Source organism: Mugil cephalus, chromosome 6 (genome assembly GCF_022458985.1).
Source record: "Mugil cephalus isolate CIBA_MC_2020 chromosome 6, CIBA_Mcephalus_1.1, whole genome shotgun sequence".
NCBI lineage: Eukaryota > Metazoa > Chordata > Actinopteri > Mugiliformes > Mugilidae > Mugil > Mugil cephalus.
Window position 1 is genome coordinate 23,765,895 of NC_061775.1, and position 24,384 is coordinate 23,790,278.

At 44.6% G+C, this 24,384-nt stretch overlaps 1 protein-coding gene across 4 annotated transcripts; it reads right to left on the reverse strand.

The window, feature by feature from the left end:
* Positions 1–716: 716 nt before the first annotated feature.
* Positions 717–24,239, reverse strand: crb1 (crumbs cell polarity complex component 1). Of its 4 annotated transcripts, none has more exons than XM_047588181.1 (13): positions 24,003–24,239; positions 20,513–20,749; positions 18,819–19,014; positions 18,574–18,713; positions 17,627–17,809; positions 14,477–15,415; positions 12,723–13,276; positions 12,410–12,575; positions 10,443–11,391; positions 8,776–8,820; positions 8,045–8,167; positions 6,847–6,973; positions 717–1,713 (listed from the first exon to the last, which is right to left on the reverse strand). In XM_047588181.1, the coding sequence occupies exons 1-13, from the start codon at positions 24,076–24,078 to the stop codon at positions 1,492–1,494; spliced, it is 3,957 nt and encodes a 1,318-aa protein (XP_047444137.1). In that variant the 5' UTR covers positions 24,079–24,239; the 3' UTR covers positions 717–1,491. The 4 variants fall into 4 exon arrangements, with proteins under 4 accessions (XP_047444137.1, XP_047444136.1, XP_047444135.1 ...); XM_047588180.1 differs by having other exon boundaries at positions 717–1,760; XM_047588179.1 differs by having other exon boundaries at positions 1,608–2,878.
* Positions 24,240–24,384: the final 145 nt, after the last annotated feature.

Below are 24,384 nucleotides of genomic sequence, written 5' to 3' on the forward strand. Positions count from 1 at the left end.
ATACACTCACTTGCCACTTTATTAGGTACACCAGTTCAATTGGCTGATGGAAACATTGCCAGTTTGCGTCTACAGCCTTCGACCACCACCAACATCACTCACTCGCAATCATTCACCAGGCAGCATACATCTGGAGATAAGGGGGGTTAAGTGTCTTGCCCAAGGACACAACAGACAGACTAGGGATCGGGTGGAATCAAACCACTCTTACCTCCTGAGCTACTGCCGCCCAATAGAAGATTGGAAAAACGTTGCCTGGTCTGACGAGTCTCAATTTCAGCTGCAACATTCAGATGTCGGGGTCAGAATTTGGTGTAAACTACATGAAAGCATGGATCCATCCTGCCTTGTATCAACGGTTCAGGCTGGTGGTGTGATGGTGTGGGGGATATTTTCTTGGCACACTTTGGGCCCCTTAGTACAAACTGAGCATGGTTTAAATGCCACAGCCTACCTGAGTATTGTTGCTGACCATGTCCATCCCTTTATGACCACAGTGAACCATCTACTGACGACTACTTCCAGCAGGATAATGCACCATGTCACAAAGCTCATATCATCTCAAACTGGTTTCTGGAACATGACAGTGAGTTCACTGTCCTCCAATGTCCTCCCCCTTGGGGAATCGATATCTAGTTCTTTCACTTTTATTAATTTGATCATTGTGTTTGTTGTTCCCAGATGACAGAAGATTAAATACAGTAAGTACTGGCTGGTTTTGATCTTCTGACCTCAGGTATCATTTTATTAATTAAGCAAGCATCAACATAATTATCACAATGACGCCTTTCTTACAGTTCACTGTTCATAATAATAAATTAAAAACACATACATTCCTTTTAATTAGTCAACGGATTCTCTATGTACAGCTGCCAACAATCAAATATATATATTAAAAAAAAAAAAGAAAGATTCACAGTTAAAAATAGAATATAATCATCAAATTATACAAACATACACACAATGAGACAACAGAATCTACACAGTCTGATGTTTCTACTCTTCTCTGCTGGAACTTAAATCAGGCTGATGATGGGGATAAATCAATCACTGCATTGAATGCACATGGAGGAAATTCTTTGTATATTTTATGTTCTTCTTATTGGAAACAAATCCCAATCAAATCAATAGTTTGGTGCCATGAAGCTCCATGTTTTATATTACCAATATTACCAGAGTTATTATTTAAATCCTAATTTTAGGCATTTGACACCCTCCAGTTGTTCCTCACGATGCTGACGGCTCCATCCGTCTCACAGTAAATATATGGATCTGACTCCTGAACTCAAATCTTTTCATTTAGATGGATCTTCACCGTGAAACCAGGTGTGAAACATCACAGGGAGATGGATTGAAAAGCCCTCGGCTACGCGGTTAAAACAAGAACTGGTGTCGCGAGATCTCCTGCAGCCTCCCCGCGTGTGAAGACCGACAGCTGTGACTGAAGACTGGAGCTTCTGGAACTTCAATCTGTTTTCCATCAGGTGTATTTCATGGTGTCGTTTCTCTAATTGCGCTCGGTCGCGAGCACCTGCATCTCATATCAGTCTCTCCATAGGTGGAGGCTGCGTGATGCTCCACATCTCCACCCGCGACCCCTCCTTCTCCTGCCGGCTGGGGCTGTAGGTGCCGTGCGTGGCGCGGCGGTTCAGCGCCACCACGAGTCCGACGGAGGTCAGGACGAGGACCAGCAGCAGGACGACAGAGGCCAGACTGATGGAGAGTAAGAGGTCAGAGGTCAAGCCCTCAGAGGAGGTCAGCTGGAGGGAGGCGAGAAACAGATAAAGAGACTCAGGAGCACAACTGGAAGTTTGACACTCATGTTTTGGTTTAACCCTCATGCCCTGATAAGGACAAAAGTGACCTTTTCAATTTTTCCATTCTGTGCTGTCTGCTATCTGGCAATTTTTTTTTTATTTTTTTTTTTTAAGCAAATATGAATATTTCAAACTGAAATCCCATAATGCTCAATTTTTACGCTGTGTAACCCAAATTAAAAAATAATAACAATAATAATAATCCATTAAAATCAGTGTTGTTACTAATAATTGACATGTCCAAGACTCTAATAAGAAAAAAAAAATAATAATAATCCATTTGTGATGCGATCAAAACCACTGGCATATAAAGGCTTAAAAGTGAGAAAATAATCAAACTTTTGGTGTTCGTGATTAGAACTAAAGTGGATTAAAAGATTTATGTAAAGAAAAGTAGAAAAAAATATTGACATATGCTATTTTAGGGCGTTTGTGAAGAGGACACTTTTGTCCCTTAATGGTAACAACGCAACAATTTTTGTAAATCGGGCACTACAAAATTTTTTTTGAAAAATAAATAAAAAATAAAAATCCACCAAAAGAAATACACTTTGCATTTATATTACTGAAAAATATATTTATTTATTTATTTTAAATTTGTGATGCCATCAAAACCACTGGCATATAAAGGGTCAAAAGACAGAAAGTGGTTCAGAAGATTCACGTAACTTAGAACGTTTTTGAAGAGGGCACTTTTAAAGTCAGGTATGAGGGTTAAAGATGCTCATACTCGTGGACCCGTGGTTTTTTATTCCTAACTGTGTCGCACACTTTTTTTTTTTTCCCCTTTCTTCTCCTCACACTCTCCTGCCTCCTTTACACTACACCAGGCGCTCCACGCGCGCTGCCAAAGTGCTGATGGATGTGCTTCCCGGCTCAGCAGGTGGGGTGCGACCACCGGGAGCCTCGAGTTGCCGCGGACCGAAACCTCCCTCCGTCTGCCGCCTCTCTCGCAGTTTGGCTGCGGCGAGCGCCAGGCCCAGCGTCGCCGCTACCGCCAAGAAGACCAGACACGGTGCCAGCACGGCGGCCACCCGCGAGCTGCGTGGAGCACGCTCCGTCTGTGAGGGATCACACACACACACACGCACGCACACGAACACACACACACACACACACACACATGCAGGCAAGACGTCGCCTGATGATTCCGTCTGCACGTACACCGACCTGCCACAACATTAAAACCACCTTCCTGATATTGTGAAGGTCTCCAAAAGAGTTGTGAGTTATCAGAGAACGGCCTTCTGAGGGTGTCCTGGCATTAAGATGTTGTTAGTAGGGGGGTTATAACTATGGGATGGGGGTGTCTGCTCTGGTCTATGTGGGTGCTACATGTCTAAGTAATGAATTACTTCCATCAGAACACTGAATTGTCACAATTGACTTCCCCTCCAAGTGGTCTTAATGTTGCGGCTGATCGGTGTGCACGACAACCACACCCCCAAAAAAAAACATCTCACACGCAACTCTTTAGAAGCCTGATTTAGGAGTCTGATTCGTGTCCAGGATTAACTTCCACCCTCGTGGCCTTTTTTCATCTCCACCAGCTACTCACCAAATCAAACGGGAGCGAATTTAAGGCAGATTAAAGCAGGAGAGCGCTCATCAACCAGCGGCAGGAAAAAAAAAAAAAACACCAGAGCGGCAGGTGCACTTACATCAGCGGCGGTCGTGGCTGGCGTGATAGTTGTGAGCCTCTGAGCGGCTGCTACAAGGTTACAACAGCACAACAAGCCGTGAGTCTCCCTCCACGGCACTTAAAAATCCTCGCTGACAGCATTCTCATAAAGCTTCTTACCGAACTTGTCAGCTCGCGCAAGGCCACGGGAAAATAATCTCAGAAGTCAGCAAACTTTACACCGAGCAATCAACATGGAAACATAATTCTAATAAAAACACAACCGTCCATATATCCGGAGGCAAAAAATAACTTAGGCTTGACGCTGTAGACATTAGACTTTCCTTTCCCTCGCTACAGGTTCTTTGTTGACTCCTGGAAAGTGCTTACCTGTCACTGCAGCACAGTTGGCTGTCAGAGCGAGTGTGACACAAGCGAGCAGGAGCCGCCTGCAGCCAGGACCCGCCATCAGTCACCGGCTGCCACACACACAGACACAGAGATGTCTAACTAACCAGTCTCTAAGGTGCACGCCGAGGCCACCCTGAAGCCTCGGCAGAAGCAGCTACGCGCCCAGAGACGGCAGCGATGCTTCCCTGCTGTCAGCACTATCAGCCTGCTCTGTGTCTGTGTGTATATACTGTATAAATATATATGTGTGTGTGTGTGTGTGTGTGTGTGCCAGATAAGCTGCCCTCATGTTTCTGTGAAGCAGACCGAACTTCTGTGAATGCCACCAGCTCTCTGCTGAAACTGCACTTCAGCACCAGATGCTCCTTTTTTTTTTTTTCTTGCTGGCAAAGCACATTTCTTCTTTTCTGCTTCTCGCGCTCTCAAAGGATGGCCACATCAGTGCCGACACTGAAAAACTGCCTCCCATTTCCTCCCGCTGCCCCCTCCCTCCCCCGCTTCTTCTTCCCTTCCCTCGCCGTTACATGTACCCGTGCTTGCAAATGAGGCGCACATGCATGCACGGAAAGAAGAGAAAAAAGACGGAACAGAGGAGGCAGGTGCAGCAGGAGGGACGAGTGTGATTGAACGGTCACCGAAAGTGTGTGAAAATAGTGGTGTGGTGGTTAGAGCTGGAGCCTCGCAGCGAGGAGGTTGCGAGTTTGAAACGGGGGCCTTTCTGTGCGGAGTTTGCGATGTTCTCCCTGCGTCCGCGTGGGATCTACTCCGGCTTCCTCCCGCCGCCGTTAGGCTAATTAGTGGTAAATTAGGTTAATTAGTGTTTCTAAATCGATGGTGTCTCTCTGTGTTGGACTGGAGACCTGGTCAGGGTGGGACAGACTCCAGCCTCGCCGCCACCCTCCAGAGGACAAGCGGTTTACAGGAGAAATGAATGAATGAATGAGCCCATATTTGTGCAGCATTCAGGGACCAAGATGGGATTAAGTCCTTAATCAAGGCATCGCACACAGGCACCTCAGCCATGTTTGGACACTGGGAGACCTGAACCTGAGACCTGCATCTCTATCCAGTACTCCCCAGCTCCAGTTAGTTTCTAATTTGCAAAAACAGGATTACTAGAAAGGAGCAAAATATTCTTATATTCAGTCAAATCATCTTGAATTAAGAAATCTGCCAATGAGCTTTTTTTGTTTGACAAAATATATTAAAATAAGCACAAAGTTCTTTGTATCTGTACAAAATACAAGATTGTTTTGCTTTCTTGAAATTCCGTTTTTTCAGTGTGGCTCTTGAATCTCAACGCTCCGTCTTTAAATGTTCACTCAAAGGTTTCTCTGCAGCTTCGGCCGGTGGAAACAGCCAAACATCTTCCACAGTAGCTCAAAGTTTGTGTTAAAAGTTCAGGAAACACCTCTCAGGAAGCACAGAAGTTTTTAAACCTACTTTTATATGTACGTTTTGCAAACATGAGAGCTAGCCTATGCTACGTGCACGGGGCAGGGCCACGTTGAATCAAGACAAAGCCTCAAATCGCGCACGGGTATACGGATCGAGGTGCAAGAACGCTGAGCTTTGCCGTGTGCCTGCAAACTTGGTCTATTCTGGGACGTATTCGCTCTACATCTCGTTAGAAGAGATTAAGTCTCTATGTTTGGTTTCCGGTGCAGCCACCTGACCCGCCCACTGCCTCCTGCACAAACACGCACTCACAGTTAGAAGATGAATGGAAGGATCTGGAGCTTGAGTTGGTGGAAACGGAGGGAAACGTGGGAATGAGACAAAATGAGTAATTATGGAAAAGGGGGAAAAAAGAGGACAGACAACAAATAAAGGCTGATAAGAAAGATCGTTTTTTATTTGACGACAACAACAGAGACAGTTAGAGACGAGACAGACGGGGCGATTAAGATGGAGGACACGAAGACGGGCAGACATGGATCGTTGGACGTGACGAGACTTGATAAAAGACAGACAGTCACAGGTGTAGCGTTGACCACGTCGGCGCGGTTAACGCCGACGCCATCCGAGCAGAGCTGCAGAGGATTCAGGCTTAAAATATCTTAGGTTTAGAGACGGAGAAAAAAAAACTTCTTCTTTGGTACAAAACAGCACGCAGCAGTCAGTCAGACAGTCACCACGGCGCTCTGAACGCACATCAACAACAAAGGGAGACATCTTGTCGTCTTCCAGCCCCTCCAGGTGCCTTTGTAACTACAACACTGCGTTTCATAGTTAACAAAATCCTTCCGTGCGGAGCTCCCAAAATCCAGTTCAGACAAGACTGACAGGATACCTTCAGCGGGAAACATTATAAATAACTCATGTTTCACAGAGAAGGAACGCTACCGAATGTACACCATCCTTCCCTTTACAGCAACACAACCCTCCTGCACAGTTCAGTGCCGGAACCGCTGTTTGATCAATCGATTATTTGACTGGCAGGAAGATTAATTGCCAACAAATGTAATAATACATGAAATGACTTTTGCAGCAAACATTCTCCCAGTCAAAGTTTTACAGGGCTACTTTAGGTGCTGAGAATATATTTTCATTTAAATCACAGGAATAAACAGACTGATCGGAGGTGAGCACCACACGCCGGATCTGGTCTGTGTTGGTTTTATGAGACCTTATTGCCTCTGAATCTACTTATATAACAGAACTGAACATTACTTATTAAATGCCTACGTTGAATAAGGTGCTGCTGATTACCATAGTATCAGTTTAAGGCACAAAACTCTCCTGTGGAGCTGTGACCCGACGTCAAACTAGAGGAATATCTAATGTGTGCCACGCGCTCCCTTTTGCTTTTGTGTGGGAAGCTACCGGTCATTCTCATCTTTCACGATCGGCCGCCCACACCGTTAAACTTCAGAATCAGTCGTTCCCTCCCCAGTCCACCTCCGGCTCATCGTCCAGCCGGAGGATGAGGTAGGAGAGCAGCTGGAAGAGGTTCTGCCACAGCAGCACCGCCACGTAAAAGTAAATGTCGCTTACGTCCGTCTGGCACGTGTCTCCCGCGAAGCTCATGTCGCACACGCAGACAAACTTGTTGATGAGGTTGCGGCAGTAGCCTCCGTTCAGGCAGGGGTTGGACTTGCACTCGTCCACCTCCTGCTCGCACCTACAGGACACAGAAACACAGGCTGGTGGACAAGGGACGGACGAGACGGACACTCAGACCTCTGGTCCCCTAGATAGTATCTATATTAAATCCTATTTGGGCCATAACATTATGACCACCTTCCTAATATTGTGTCTCCAAAACGGCTGTGACTCATCAGAGAATGGACATGGACCTCCTGAGGGTGTCCTGTGGTGTCTGGCAACAGGATGTTTTTAGGTGGGGGGCATTTGGGTAGAGGGGAGGGGCCTCTGTGGGTCAACCCACAGATACTTGATGAGTTTGGGATCTAGTGAATTTGGAGGCCAGGTCAGCACCTTGTGCTGTTCTTCATGTTTTTTGAGTTGTTTCTAAACTGTTTCTGTGCGTGTGTGTGTCAGGCTGCGTCGTTCTGCCATCAGGGAGCGTCATTGCCACTGGGTAGGAGGTGTCTGGTCTGGTCTAGGTGGGTGCTACATGGCTAAGTAACATCCACACAAAAGAATGCCAGGTCCAAAAATTCCCCAGCAGAACATTGTCCGTGGTCATAATGTTGTGGCTGATCGGTGTATGTTACCCAGTCCTTATATTTGAATCTTCAGAGACTTAATGACTGAACTTAACTGACTTTGATGCATTTATCGTTGTTTAAATTTTAGTGGAAATCTAGCTCTGAATTTTCTTTTTTCTTATTTTTTTTGCGGCCGTTCTCTTTCCAAATAAAAGAGAGAGAGTGTGTTTGTGTGTGTGTCACGTACCAAAGTTTTTTTTGTGTTTGTTTGCTTTGTCTTAAGTACTGGTTTGCCTGTGTGTTGAAAGTGTGGCAATCACATGTCTAACTATTGTGACAATTCATTATTATGAATGTGCCCGGTCTTAATGTTGTGGCAGATCGGTGTATAACGGCTGTATATCTGCATGAGAAGCTGACGCCAATAAGACGACACGAGAAGAGCTGAACCAAACCTGTACAAACCTGTAAATTAAATTGAATTATGACGATTCATTCTGTTTTAACATCTGACACTAGTCCAGATGTATTTTACTTATCTTCAGCTTTTCTTTGATAACACTTTGATTCCTTCCTCTTACCTGTGTCCAATGAAGCCTGCTGGACAGTCACAGGACAGGTCCCGGTCAGTGCAGTTGCCTCCATTGAAGCAGGTGTAGTTTCTGGTGTCATCGCCGCACACGGAAACAGGCAGCTTGGGCCGTCTGGTAGAGAAAGCGTGAGCGGGTTGTGTTTTAGTTGAAAACGTTTAGCAGTCTATTCTTTTTTTATTATTATTTTTTTTATTATTATTATTGGCAGCTTCGCCTCTGCCGGAAGCAGGAGCAGAATCTGCCAAGCCTCAGCTGCGTGGTTCGGGCTCCTGCTGTTCCCCCCACGGGGGACGCAAAGAGGCTTAGGAGGCGACCAGGATAATAAGATCAAGGACCTCTGGCAACTATTCTCCAGCAGGGTGTCAAATCACATGTACAGAAACGGAAAAAGTCAACTATTTCCTTTTGGCCTCTGTAACCTGTCTGCTGGCAACTTGAAATCCATCCCTCAAACTGCTGGCAGGTGCGGCTCTGATGCAGATAACAGGGATGGTTTTGAACTGCAGCCATCACTCATGTGAAACGGCGCTTGGCTCATTTGAAACCAAACAGCGTCAGAGGCTGTGAGTTAATATTTGCTTTGCTTGGCATTTTGTCGCACACGAGCAGAACAAGGAAACAGGAGGCGCCGTACATGACATTTGAGAGACAAATATCTAACAGGAAACAAACACCTGGGAACGCACGAGAACGAAAGAGAGAAATAAAAAAAGACTCACACATTTCTGAGAACAATGTACCACGGAATTTCTTCAACGCGCTCACTGCAGAGGAACAGAAAAGAGAGATGGTGGTGAACGGAGGAAGAAAGAGGCACAAACAAAAAGAAGAGTCATTTTGATGAAAACTTTACAGCGCAGATGTTCTCGGTAAAAAAAAAAAAAAAAGGGAGGAGGGGGGGTCGCTTGACTGCTTGGTGGAGACACTTGCAAAGGTTTTCGCTTGTGCAAAGGAGGCAAAAACGCGAGAGGCTGTGTGTTTACAGGATAAATGCCGGGAGGCGTTCCCCCTGCTGGTTCTCCGAGGCAAACGGTAGATGACAGGGGAAGGAAACTGGCGCCGAACCAGAGAGCCCTGTGTAGAGAGACACCGCGGCAGACTGAGGCCTTTTCTGGATGACACTAGAATAGAAATGTGGCTTCTGAGGCGCTTCACCGCGGGCGTGGTTGAAATGCTGAACAGAGGCAGAGACGGGGAGACATTTACGGCGAAGGATTCTTGTTTTGTGTTGTCTGCTCGGTCCCTTGACTGCGACATTTTGGAGCATTTGTTTGTACGTTTCCCGTTCGCTAACTAAGCTTTCAGCGCGGCTCAAAGAAAGAAAGGCTTGTTTTTAGAAACGTTTCTAATTCGATTCCGGTGTTTCACACCAGGTTCACGGCTTTTAGGGGGAGGGGTTTTCTTTATTTTTGGACGCAGATGGACACAAACACCTAAAGGAGCCTTAGTGTTCGTGTGTTTTCATAAACTGTACATTCATTCTACAGTTTCAGGGGGTTGTGCGACATATTTTCTGGGTGTTACTCTCAGAGACCAGAGGAGAATTGTAAACGTGTGATCGTGTAGAGACAGAAAAGACATTCCGTCGTGTAAATAAGATAAGTAACATAGGGCTATTTAGTTGGTTTATAGGAAGGTAATTAAATAAAATCGACTATCAAATCCACCTTCAGTGGGGCCGCCCCCATAATATAATGGCAGGTGAAACACTGGAATTATTTCCTCTTTGCCATTTACACTCACTGGAAAATTACTATTCTACACCAGCGTTTTTCACAGCAAGGACCCCCAAACTGATGGAGAGATCAAGTAGGGACCCCCTACCTTCAATATTAAACCCGGCCTAGTGCCATTTATAAGTATACCTTATTATTATCATTTTGCATTCAGCATTAGCTTCTCTGCACTGCTCTGTTAGCTTCTCTTCACTAATATTGCAGCATGTGTCTGGGATTTCACCTGGGGGCTGAATAGGCTCTCGGCCAATGGCGGGGAGTCTGACAGAGTCAGCGTGTAATATGTAATATGCAGCCTTCATGATTGGCTCAGCAGCAATAGGGGCGGGGCCTACTGTGTACGGAAGGGTTAGATTGACAGGTCTCGGCTAGTGTGGCGCTCCGTGTGAAGCGGTGCGACGGCTCCTGTATCGCTGAATGAGTGAGATGCTGCCTCCATTTGTCTCTTTGCTAAAATATGTTGGTGTTAATGTGTATGTAAATAAATTTAAAATTGTGGGTGAAAATAAAAAAATATATATAAAAATGTCTAATCAACCAAAGATTTTGCGACCCCCCTGCAGTACCTTTGCGGATCCCCTGGCCCCCCTTTATTTTATCCTACTATCCTGTCTCGTCCGTGTATCAAGCGGCAAACACCCGAAACTTACTTGCACATGGGTCCGGTGTAGTTCTCAGGGCAGAGGCAGGCGTACCTGTCCGGCCCGTGCAGACAGGTGCCCCCGTGTGCACACAGGTGGTTATCGCACATATCCACCTCCTCCTCGCAGTTCACGCCCGCGTAGCCAAACTCACAGCTGCACTCGTAGGTGAGCCCGTGGACGCTGCAGTTGCCGTGAACGCAGGGGCCGGAAGCGCAGGTGTTGAGGAGGAAGTCGCAGCGTCTCCCGGCCCAGCCCTCTGCGCAGCTGCAGTTGTAAGTGTTGAAGAGGTCCTGGCACTCCCCGCCGTTCAGACAGGGGTTGGGATCGCACACGGACGCCCCGCTGCAGCCGGGGAGCGCTGGGTGGGGTGACGTCTGGACGAACTGCTCCTCCTGAAGGCGCGGGAGGTTCACATCTGCGGAGCGGAAGTAAGGCAGAGCAATGGCGCCCAGCTCCACAGTGCCCAGGCAACCAGCCAGGGACCAGCCAATGTCGGGGGACAAGCCCCCCAAGAAGATGTCCACATCCTGTTTGAGGAAGTCCAAGCTGCCTCCTTGTCTTTTGGAGGTGACTGCTTCCTCTATGTCTTCATCCAGGACCAAGGTCCACAGAGAGGTGTGCGTCCACGGCGCTGCCATGAACAAGTGGACACTGTGCCACTCACCATCGCTGACGCTCCTCCTGCTGCTGAGGCTGACTGTAAACGGTCCTCCTCCTCCTCCTCCTCCTCCCTGCTCCTCCTCCACCACATCGTCGCTCTGAAGCTCCACGAAGAGGAAGCCTTCCTGGATGGAGACGGTGATGAAGGCCGAGCCCTTCTCTGCGTGTAGGATTGCCGCGTTACGCTTCCGCGTGCGCAGGTTTAGGGAGATGTTGGTCAGGTTGCGGGATATGTGGCCGTTCCCGCGGTAGGACAACACGGTGCTTTCATTCAGGAAAGTTGCATTGGAGAAACCTAAGAGATCAAAACATTTGTTAAAGCCGTGAGAAAAAACACCAACAGCACCAAGTACTGACTTCTTAAATAAGGATTATGAGGGTAACAGTGGGATAATAATTGGCATGGCTGAAAAGACGGACGGGAGACTCCAGGATAATCATAAGCCCATAAAAAAAGGATAAAGTGGCTTAATGATGTCATAATGTGTTTCTCAGTAACACATTACTCTAATCTGACCACTTTTTTCCAGTAACGGTTACTATTTCCAAACCCTTTTTGCCATATTTTTTTGCTTTCTTCTTCTCTTCTCAGAGAGTGACGTCACAATTGCAACAAGTCACATTTTCAGCATGAGGACAACCCACGTGTAATACCACGCAGAGATAATCAGGTAAACAACAACGGAGGGAGGAGAGTGATGAGAGTCTTTGACCTGGACATAAACTGGAGTAGTGGTTAGAGTTAGGGTTAAGGGTTAGGGGTTAGGGATTGGGGCGCATCTCTGAAAACGAAGCGTCACAAGTTCGCCTCCCCAAGAGAGAAGAAAAAAACAAAAAACTTTGGTGCAAAAACGCAGAAGAAGTTCGTCAGGTGGCATGTTGTAGAGGAATTGCTGCATTTTTGACAAAAACATGTATTTTATTTATTTATTTATCTTTGGTGGTGGGGGGGGCATTGTAACTAACTTAGTTACTTTTGAAATCAAGTAATCTGTAAAGTAACTAAGTTACCTTTTAATGGAGTAATTTGTAATCATTAATCTGATTGAGGCCAGTATGTAATTAGGGAGGTTGTATCATTCAGTTACATAGTGGCCAGTTAAGACAGTCACCATTAATTCCAGAAAAAGGGTCAAAGATTACATAACATGCATTTGCTGTAAGTAAAAGATAAATAATCCTGGGTTCAAGGGCTTTTGTGTAACTATACAACACTAAAAGATCCTTCCAACAACAGTAACATGTTGACTTTCATCTGATTCTTCGTTTGGAGATTTAGCGATCCAAAGAGCTCTGATTGTAGTGTCGCTTACATTCATATCCCTGGTTCAACATCCTGCACTCGGCATCCGCGGGGCAAGGTGCCAGCTCGCACCACTTCACATCCTCACAGCGCCGCCCCGATGTGCTGGGGGGGCAGGTGCAGGTGAAGTCGTCCCACTTGGAGAAGCACATGCCCCCGTTTAGACATGGATTACTCTGAGGGCGCAAGGAGAAGCTGATTATTTATCAGTTTTATGTATTTTGAAATTGTCATATGTGAAATAGGATTCACACGTTTTAACTACACGGGCCTCTTTTAAAGATGGAAATTTACATGTTTGTGTGCCCCAGGAATTCACTCACTCTGCAGACGTTGTCTCCAGAGCAGCCAGCTGTCACATTTTCTATGAGCTCCAGAGGATATGAGCTCACGGACGAGTCCAGCCCAAAGAACTGCAGCCTCCTGTCACCAATCCTCAGGTCCTGGATGCAGCCTTTGAAGTATCCACCAAAATCTAAAGTCAATCCGCTCTCCAGAAGACCTCCCACGTACACCGTGTCGCCTGCTTGGACACTGACCGTCCCGACCTCCACCTCAGCCTGCTCCTGATCCTCCACGTTCAGCGTCATGCGACCGTTCGCCACCTCCACGCTCACAAAGTGGACTTCTCCGTCGTCTACGGCGCTCTCCGCCTTCAGGCCCTCAGAGTTATTGAGCTGAACGGCCACCCTGCCGTCCTCCAGCCACATGTGCAGGTACTGGCTGTTGCTGCTGTTGCCCAGCGCCAGGAGGAGTCCGCGGTGCCTCCGCGTACGCAGGAAGAGGGAGATGGAGAGGTTGTGAGCCGGGCCGTCGGTGACGCTGAACGCTGCGTAACTGCTGGAGTCATCGCTCCCAAAGCGAGCCGCCACGTGCTCTGCACAAAGAGAGAAATGTTAGGCAACAAAATGATGACGAGGAGTGAGATGATCAGTGTCAAACCAGTCTTAAAAACTGATTTTATTTCCAATAGGGTATGAAATGAGGGTTACTTTCATCTGTGCTGACCACAGAACCAAAATACTTTCTATGATACCAGCATTATTTATATCAATCTGTTATGTGCCTTAGTTTTTTTTTTTATATTTACTGACTTCTTTTTTTATTTTATTTGCATTTAACGTGGCCTTCAACCCAGTGTATGAGCTTCACATATGGCAGCTGAATTTGACCTTTGACCTTGACTATAATGTATTTCGATTTTAAGCCAATAGGAAAATAGAAAAAGCATTTAAGCAGTTTCTGCTCCCTAAACAACGAGCACAGGGAGAAGAAGTGTGAGCGGCCACCAGCCCTCATGAGGGACATGTTCTGCGTCCGCTGTCAGCACTTTCCACTGTGGGTTGGTCATTTTATTAGCCAGTCAGGATACTGAGAAAAAAAAAATGCTTGAGCAGAAAGGGTGTTAATAGAGTATCTGACAAAACTTTAGAAAAGCTCTGGCGTGTTTGTGTAAGCGTTTGGCGTCGTGCACATGTGAGTGAATGCGTGGAGGCGTATCCTGCCGAACATCCGTAATCTTCTTTGATTGACTCAAAAGGCTAAAGATATCTGGGGCGGAACGACTGAACTATTTCGCGTTTTCAGGCGGGAACTGTCCAGAAATCTGCGGCGGAGAAACCTCGTCATCGTCGTTATTTATGATTGAGTTTCTGATGTGCTGGTGACGGCGCTCTAATGAACAGTGTGACGTTTCGCTGCATGCTGTGACTCTTTCCAAAATAGAATCCTTTATATCCTTAATCCGGCGCTTCAGATAAGAGGATCTCCGCCTCTGTCCTTTACCACGACTCTTGATTGGCCTCATGTCTGACCCTTATTTTCTGCTACACATCAGCAACTAAGGATGTTATTTAATTAGCCACTTACTTTAATATGGCCTCTTTCCTCCAATCTTTATTAATTGATTTACCTTGTCCTAAATATGCTTTTGGTGTTTCATAACTTGTTTTTCATATTTCTGTTTGTTCTTGTAGATTTATAAAAAAAAAAGAAAGAAGAAGAAGCAAATCTAGCCCTGTGCAGCCTCTGATTTCTCCCCCTGTTGACGTCTATTATTTCACACACACAAACATACCCCCCTCACAGTCCTGCCCCTCATAAGGCCTCGGACACCGGCACTGGTAGCTCTGCCACAGGTTTACACACTGTCCTCTGTTTTGGCAAGGCACATCCAGGCAGCGGTCCCTGTGGCTGCAGCCGGGGGACACGTTAACAACCGAATCACTCAGCCACTCCTCCGGGACGACGAGCTGCCAGTCCACAAACACGTCCCGCATGCAGCCGATGAACGCGGGAAACGTAGAGCGCTGAGGTTTGCCTCCGATGAAAGTGTTCTGAGGCAGCGACGCGAACTCGGCCGTGGAGTTTAGGACCGGGGCCGCATTGTGGCAGGGCTGTTGTGCGCAGTCCAGTAGTTTAAGGCTGAGCGCCCGGTTTCCGAGCAAAGCCTCTACAGAATACCACTCTCCGTCTGTGACGTGGTGTGGCAGCTCCAGAGCCAGATGCGGGTTTTCAGCTTCGGCTTCCCCTGTTAAGGCGTCGCTCCTCAGCGTGAGCCGCAGCTGCCCTCCTTCCAGCTCCAGGCTGAGCAGCAGCCCCGTGGTGTTCCGCTGGAACAACAGCGCCCGGGGCTGCACGGTTTTGAAGCTCAGCGTGATGTTACACGTCACCTCAGCGTCCACCAGGGGACTCCGGTGCAGCAGGTAGCCTCTGCGTTCAAAGGAAAAAGTGGTGGGGGTCTTGCAGAGGTGCCCCGTGTAGCCTGGAGAGCAGGAGCAGGTGTAACCTTGAGTCCCGTCCTGCAGGAAGGGGGAGCAGGAGGCTTGGTTCTGGCATTCATGGCCCTCGCAGCCCACCAGCCTCACGTCGCAGTTCGGGCCGCCGTAAGGGACGCCGCCGCGGTGACTCGTTTGCACGCAGCGGCACACGTAGCCTCCGACGTGGCTCTCGCATCTGCCTCCATTCTGGCACGGGCTGGACTCACAATGGTTTGTGACCTCCTGGCAGAGGGAGCCTGTTCACAGAGGAATATGATAAAAGTCACAGAAAAGTTCTTAATTAACAGCGAGCATGTTTGCCACTATTCCACTCACTAAAAAGGTGTTTATTTTCATTTATCAATTAAATTCCTGTAGTTTTCCACATATTTTACCATTTTCGTCCTCTATATCCAAAATATCCAGAGAGGAACCATTCCTCTTTGCTGCCTTGAAAGTAATGACCCCTCATTCACCTGTAGCCGAGTTAGCACCATCTGACCCCGACACTGTCGAGCATTAAATTCTATTCTTTATGCTGCGGTGTTTGTGTTTACTCTCTTTACCGCCCAGAAACCTGGAACTCTTTGTATTACATCAGCTGTGTGTTTGTATCCAGAAATCTCTGCCAGAGCTCTTACACAACAGATACTACCGGCATTCGAAATATCTCTGTAGTACAATAAGCTGTAAAAATTAAGTAACAACAGGTGTATTGTCAATATTGTCGGAGTTTAATCAACCATAAAGTTTTCATTTGGTAGGCAGGAGGAACATGAATCAGTGGCATTTATGTAAGTTCTGTTGTTACCTGTTCCAAGCAACAAAATCCCCCAAATCCATGGTGCAGGCGTCCACATCATGCCGTCGCAATTTCCCCCAGAACAGCCCCAAACTTGTCCGACTGCACCATATTATTTAGTGTGTGTACAAGTCAACCCGGCGGAGTTCTGCTCCTCGTCTCTAAACCACCACCGAGGGCTGAGCGGCTCCAGTCAGGAGACCAGTAAAGCCAGATCCTGGGGATTAAGCTAATGCTATTTGGCCACCTCACTGAGTCAGTGCCACTGCGGCTGGCAGAGGGTCAGTTTTTAGAACACATTTCTTAGCAGCCAACAGCTCAGAGCCGAACCTTGATCGAGTCTTGTGTAAGCGGAAGTTCGAGCTTCTGCAACAGGAACATTTTATTTGAGGTAATTGTTCTGTGTGAAGTGTTGTTACTGGACGTCAAAACACTAACAAATCAAAACTAGTTAACTCTTTATATGTGAATGACAGCAATTTATGTATAAATATTTACAATCATTTTTCCTGCTGACCAAATATATTAGACCTTAACACAGATTTTTACAATTTATTAGCTGATGTCCAGGTTATGAGTTAGTCTCTGCCACTCTGTCTTTTCTAATGATACCACTAGGGGGCACCAAAGTCATAAAATGTCCAAACCTGATGGAGCTGGATTACATTTAAAACGTTAGTTCATTAAACTCACAACAGACTCCAAAGATCACACATTAGTATTTTGTTATGACATGAGTGCACGGTGCTGATTTGGGAGCTTGGTTATGCTCCTGTGGACATATTACTTCATTTTGTTAGTCCTTTATCACAGATGTTCTATTTACTTCTTCTTGACTTAAACAAATGTGAAGTGTCTGAATCCATAAATTACATCTGTGCCTGTTTCTAAATCAGTCAGCACAACAAATCACTGGGCACATTAGAGAGATGTTTTATTTATTTATTTTTTTTGCAATGTGAGTGAACTACTTTTTCTCCAGAAGCTACAGATGACTGCAAATATGTACATTACTAAATGTAAAATGCAAGTTTATAGTTTAACTTACCATAAATTGTGATAATGTATCTATGCACTGTTTATCCTGTCATTCTGCTAGATACACATGAGAAGTTATACAATATGAGACCATATGAGTCCAGAACAGAAAGAGCTGTAGGTTAAAAAATGCACCTTTTTATTGTTATTATGTAATTGATTTTTTTTTTTTTTTTTTCATTTTGTTAACATGTCTTGATAATATAATGTTGTGGATATCATATTTTGATATTGATATTCCTGTTTTGATGACCTGACATCATAGTATAGTGGCTGCATAAATGAAGTAGGCAAAAGTAATCACTATAGTCATTCATTTGTTGCTCTGTAATTGTTTTAATCTGTCTTTTTTTATGTTGTAATATCTCCTGTCACATAGGAATGATCCTTCCTCTTCCCCATCTTCAGCTGAGACAAACAGATTTTTCAATTTGGTCTTGAAATGTTGGAGTAAGCACCGCAAACTTCACTCTGTTTTCTTTTCTTTTCTTTTTTCAGTTCTAATAGCAAAGCATCCCTAATTTAAATTCATCTTATCACCTTGAAACATCTCATTCCCTGAATCAAATCACAAAGTCATATATAATCTATAGAATGTATTCGCTTCAATTTAACTGGAGCAAACTACCTGTTGTTCCTGTAGGACAGATGCAGATGAAACCTGCAACACGTTGCTGGTCGTAATGTTCAGGCAGCAGAGGTTCGACACCATGTGAGGCCCCCCACGACCTCTCGATGCAGCGGCCCCCGTGCAAGCAAGGGCGGCTGCTACACTCACTGATGTCAGTCTCACAGTGACGACCCTCAAACCCTGAAATAAGGAAGCAGAGAGTCTATTAGAATCTAACAATATAGGCCGGGAGCCAGGTTTCTGCTACCTTTGTTTCACTATTATTTCAGGTTGTCCCATCAGAGGGCATTCACAAGTTAATAACCTCCACCCCCAATGATGTATTTGCATATATTAGGGTACTGAAACTGCATAAATGGTCAGCTAAGTCTGAAATTTTGCAGGGTGTATCCTGACACATAGGGGAAACTATCAGAATAATATTCTGGGGCTTCCTGCCTTTCTGTTTCTGAGAAAACAGAACATTCAAGCTTTGCCCTTCCAAACGGAATTAAGCATGTTTTCTTGTATCTAATCAATATCTTAAAGAGGAGATGAGACTTGACTTATACTGCTATATTATCTGACGTTGATTACATGAAAAGTGAATAATGTTACACCCCTAGAAGGACCAGGGTATCAGGGTGCACCGTAAAAGAAGAGTTCAGTCACAAAACCTGGAACAAAGTCAAGGCAAGACAAAGAATAACAATGACTCTAGTGTCATTTTTATATATTGGTATATTTTGGTCTATGCATGTAGAAGATATAATCCCAGTGATATTACATATAGGCATGAGTGTCCTACTTATAGTTTCTGCTTTCTCTCCAAACTAATTTCACATTCCTCTATTGTAGCTCCATTTTCTCTTTTAAATCACCTAAATCATAAATTCTTTTGCATTTCTGAAATCAGAAATGCATCAATTTCCAAGTTAATTTAAGAGGAAATGTGCTTCACTTACCAGGGGGGCACTCACAGGTGTAGTTACCCCGGTCTTCCTTACAGGTGGCACCGTTAAAGCAGGGCTCAAAGTAGCACTGTGTCAGCGGCGTCTCACAGTGTGGACCAGTGAAGGCTGTGTGAGAGCAGTCACAGCTGTATCTGACACACATTCACATTAATCACATTAATAGGATGTTTTTTACGGGCCGCGTTTGCGGGTCACAGTGAGATCTTTGTGTAGCCACAGACTGGGGGTCTACTCACTCATTCACCCCGTCTATGCACAGCGCGCCGTTTTGGCATGGCTGCCCCTGGCACTCGTCCGTGTCGGTTTCACAACGGTGTCCTTGGAAACCGGGCAGGCAGGTGCAAGAGAAGCCGGCGGCGTAGTCGTGGCAACCGCCGCCATTGAGGCACGGCCGTGATTGACACTCATCAATCTGGACCTCGCATGTGGCCCCTGTGAACATCAAAGCAGCGCAGATGTCAGAGGGCAGGTGACGCCGCCGCGCGGACCGAGGGCAGAGGGTGAGGAGTGAGTGCGGCTTTTATCTGAATACACTGTGATCATGTGTGGATTGGTCCTTTTTTTTTTTTTTTTTTTTTTTTATCTCACAGACAGGCTTTTTTCTTCCACTCTACAGCCATCGAACATTAAAAAGAAATACAGTATATTTTTCCCACGTTGTGCTTGAAAAAAAAAAAATCTATGTTCATGCGATACGGGAGAAAGATGATGTGAATGAATGAATACACCAAGAAAAAATACTTTTAGCTGGTCAAATCAAATAAAAACAATCATATGAACATCTCACATATTCAGAATCAGAATTACTTTATTGATCCCAGGGGGATATTACTTTCCATCACAGCAGCTCCTACTCAAAGTGAACCAGTGTTAAGAACAAAGAGCAATATAGGCAATAACAATAAGTCAGAGTAAGACAATTATAGTTAGAATACACGCATCAATGTAAAAAAATATATAAGAAATATATATAACAATATGTACAAACATAAGTGAACCTGTGTTCTGAGTTGTTGCTCTATAATAACACTGAATATAGGAAATTGCAGAGTGAAGTCTGGAGTCTGGAAGCCAATGATATATGAGGAAATATGTAAAAGTATATGAAAATAAAGTGAACATGAGTTATTGCACAATATCAGTATAAATATGGTTACAAATATAGGTTATTGCACACAGTGAGTCCAGAGTCCAATAGTACATAAGGAAATATTGATGCACAACCAACTTAGTTTAAGTCACCTTTCAGCAGAGTGGCTCGTCAGTAAGCTCACTTCATTAAAGTAGACAGAGTTAGTGAGATGTTCCTTCATGATTCATGCTGTACTCTCACTGGGACTGACTAAAGACCTTGTTTAATACAAAAGGCTTTGTGGAACACAGACGCTGCATATTTAAACACATTCAACAGTTTAAAACACTCTATAAATCCACCCTAAAGCAGGGCCCCCAGGGCGATACCCGGCCCAGCAAGAGGGTCGAATTTGAAAATTGTGTGAATTACATAGAAAATATTGTTGTCTACTAGGGGGCGCATTGTTTTTTGTCAATGTTGTGGATGTAACTAAATAAACTGAGACCCAGAAATAAACAGATAGTGGCACCAAATCTGCACTTAAGAAATGTCAGGTTGTTCATGATATATTTTGTAAAAGGTTTCATAATGTTCTTATTTAGGGTCAAACAAAGGGAATTTTTTTGGAGTTGTCATCATTTAGGGGTTATTATGCTATTGAGTTACTGGTCCGCCCCCCTTGACATCAAATTGGGGTGTACGAATACCCTGAACTAAACTTTTTTTTTAACATACCTACACTCAAGTTAAGCAAGAAACATTTATACACTTTTAAAATGTCTCTAGTCCCCGTACACATCTTACCACAATGTGATTTGTTAGCTTAGATGATTTAAAGGCTACTTCCCCACTCACCGGTGAATCCAGGAGAGCACAGACAGGAGAATCTCCCCACTCTGTCCACGCAGGTGCCTCCGTTCATGCATGGCTGTGAAACGCACTCATTCACGTCGATCTGACAGCGAGCCCCCTGGAAACCCGGCACGCAGAAGCAGGAAAAGCCGTCGGCACGGACCCGACACAGCGCCTGGTTCTGGCAGGGGTTCGGGGAGCAGCGGTCCACAGCTGGAGGCAGCTCGTCAGGGGGCGCACCTAAAAAAACACATCTCATTTTGAATCTTAGCGGCCCTCAGGATGCACTTCATTCTACGCCACACAACAATTATTTGCGCCAGTGCTCACTGATGGAACAGCTCTTGATAGTCCGGCACGACTCTCTTTAGCTTTGATAAAAACATTGGCAAGCAGTTGTCGCTACAAGGGTTTTAAATTGAAGGGCCTCTCAAGACGTCGTGGCTGGCTGCCACGGTAACTACTTCCACTGTTTGGCTTAAGCATCCAATCTATTTCCATGGCGACTGCATCCGGCCGGAGATTCGAGGGATATTTATTCCTTTACACGTCGCGGGGTGTTTTGATTAGCAGGACGTCAGACAACACACTCAGAGCTCCAGGTCTAGGGTCTCGTTTCAGTCAACACATGATATAAATAACAATTAGAGGATCAGCACTCGATCCTCTACAGTAACAGCGACGAAGCACAGCGGTTCTCAGACTGAATATGATTCAATCAGGTGTGTCTTAAACATTGTTCTCTGGTTGAAGAATGATTTAGTATTAATACATTCACACTTTTAAGTTAAATTCAATTTTAAATAGTTTATGATCTAACATTTGTGTTTTTGTGAACCAAGCTTCTACAACCATTGGCATTTCAGTGATTTTGTCTCATCGTACATGTTCCATTGACGCACAGTATTTTGTATTTTCACATAAAATGCAGAGTTAACTTTCTTTTCTTTAACCCATCTACTACTAGAAAGAGAAAACTATTGAGATTAAAATTCAATCACACCCACAGGTTCCATGATCAGAAAACATAACAGCTACTGTGTGTGTACAAAGAGTCAAACCACAAGATGCTCTTTAAAGATAAAATGTGAACCTAATCAGACTTGTTGTAATTGTTATTCACTCACATCATATAAGACATTCTAAAGACTTTTATTGACCATATTATCAGATTTCTCTTTATCAAGACATTTTAAAATACAGAGAACAATTTATCTGCATCTATAAAAACAACATCTTCTCTGTCGTTGTTTAAGAAACATTTGAAAATGTCACTCTCCAGCCAAGATTTGTAGCTTTTTAAACCATCTATTAACATCTACATGTCGCATTTAATAGTGTTTTATATATAATGACATTTTGTACTTCAATTTTGTATTTTATTTTTTTTTTCTTCCTGATTTGGACATTTGTATTTTTTGTTCCCCCCTTTTCTCTCCTTTTCTTTCCTTTTCTTTATCTTATTTGTAGTTTAATGTACTTTACATTCGTAGATACATTTTGTTTTATATATTGGAGGTATTTCATGAGCCTTACTTGGCTTCCATCTCTCCTGCACATCAATTAACCACTTTTATACTATTTTAACATTTTCTGTCTTCAGTGTGCAAATAAACAAATAAGAAATATAATGGTTAATAATTTTAAGTATGATTTGCCGAAAACAGCATTGATGGCTGCAGATCTACTGGAAACAAATAAACCGTAACAATAATGAAAATGTTCAAATTATGAAGTTATGTGTGCACCAATAAAAAAATATATTAACATATATTACATGTACTTTTTTAGTTAAATCCCACACTATATGAACATGTCTTGTATAAATTCTGCAGACGTTTGCACCCTGGATCCTTGAAAGGTAAAACTGTTTCACTGTGACCTGCAAAACCAAACATCTTAAGAACCTGAACCCTCTGATGAGGCTCTTTATCTCCACACTTCCTAAAATCATATACCGCGTCTGCCTTGAGACTTGTTCCCCGTAGCTCTTACATATGCGAGAAAACATCAAAGATAAATAGCTACGGGCGAGGCATCTCAAAATAGGCATACTCCAGGCAGAACAAATGGGACCGGCGCGGAGGCACTGATCCTTGTAATCCGTGGAATGTGCGTAAGAGTACACAGAGGCATGACACCTCGAAAAGAAGGAGGCTTCAGATCAGCTCTAGGCTTTCTTCTATTAGGTGACAATCAGGCTGCACGACACCTCTAAAACCCTCGAGAGTAATATATGGATATTGGACGGCGGTGCTTGAAAGTATTTTACATGTGCTGGGTAGAAAGAAAGGTTCAGGAGGATGATTATGATGCTGAAGGCCGCAAATGTAGTGATGAGAACGGAGACATTCCAGTAATCAGGGACAGTAATCGCCCCGTCAAGAGCGGGCTGAGAGACTATAAAGATGGAGAAGAGAGTAATTACACTTGGGGCGCCATCTCGCCCAAGTCAGCACACCATCTTCTGTCATTTGTGGAGGTCAATCAATTTCACAGACAGCCAGTAGGGTTCTCCAGCAGCAGCTTATACATGTCTAGACTTGGACTCAGTGTGACTGAGGTCCGGGGCCGTAGATAAAGTGGCGATGAGCTGACCATATGCTGATATTAGCACTCATTACAACACGGATCAGCTTTAAAATTTAAACCAGATTAGAGACCTTCTTTTTTCTTTTTTTTCATTCTAATATGTATTAAAACTTACATGTGTTTTAAAGGAAATCTGCTTTACTGGGCTCACTGGTCATCCCCCTGAGTTCAGAGGATTCAGCATCGGGTCTGTTGCTCATCTGAGACTCCATCCAAGCACACATCCCCTCTCACATCACAGCAGTAAGGCCTTTTTTCATATGCAAATTACATCGGAGGGCCTTTGTTTTGGGTCCTATCTGGAGGTCCTCAAATGGCACATATGGGACACCTGACATCTCCTCCAGGACTGATGCATGTCGCTGCTGTATGTGTCTGTGCATTTGTTCCGGCGGTGATAAGAGGACATGTTGCTAGTGGGTAGAGTCATGTCCTCCTTTTGTCCCATCACTTGTCCACAAACACACAGCCCAGCCCCCCTCCAACCTTTCATGGGCCGCTATGCACTTTTTTTTTTTTTTTTTTTAGACATCTTTAGATTTTCAGTCTTTAGAATGATGTCATCCCACAGTCTTGTAATTGAAATTCCAAGCATGGACTAGTTAAAATGCAAATGAACTCAGATTCAACAACACACAGAAGATGGAGTCACATTTCAAAATGTTTGAATCACTTCTTATGTGAAAATGTTTTGATTTTGTGTGGCACCCGCAGACTTCAGAAAAAAATACATCGTGCAAGGAATAATTAAAAAATGCACTAAACTAACTCTGTTTTCAAGCAAGACGAATGCAAAAAAAAAAAATAAAAAATCCTTGATATAAACAGTTTCCAAAAGCACTGAAATAAAAAAAACGTTAACCTCAAAGTGAAACTGGGGGTTAAAGAAGCAGTCACTTACCCTCGACCACAAACAGTGATGAGACGAGAACAGTGAAGACAAGTAACTCAAAAGTACGACAACGAATTAAATCCATAATCACGGCAGGAAATCATCCTGTTCGTTGTGTTTTTAAGTCTCGTCAGAAGCGGATCTCTCTGCTCTGCTCCTGCGTCTTTCTGCCTGCGGCGACTCAGCTGTTGTCAACTCCAGATCCACTTGATGCTCACTTCTCTTCTTGCTGGAGCATCATCAAGAGCCTCCATCACACATGCAATGAAACAGACGACAGCGAGGCATTCAGTGGGCTACAACCTCCCCCCCTAAAACCCACCCACACCAGAGCTGTGACGGAAGGATGGGAGGGAGTTATAATAGCCATTGCAATATATATATATAGATA

Coding starts and splice junctions, on each gene's coding strand:
- crb1 (XM_047588179.1), bottom strand. CDS start 24,078: ATGGATTTAATTCGTTGTCGTACTTTTGAGTTACTTGTCTTCACTGTT. Junction 20,750..24,002: donor ATCACTGTTTGTGGTCGAGG/GTAAGTGACTGC, acceptor GTGTTTTTTTAG/GTGCGCCCCCTGACGAGCTG. Junction 19,015..20,512: donor GTGCTCTCCTGGATTCACCG/GTGAGTGGGGAA, acceptor TGATGTTCACAG/GGGCCACATGCGAGGTCCAG.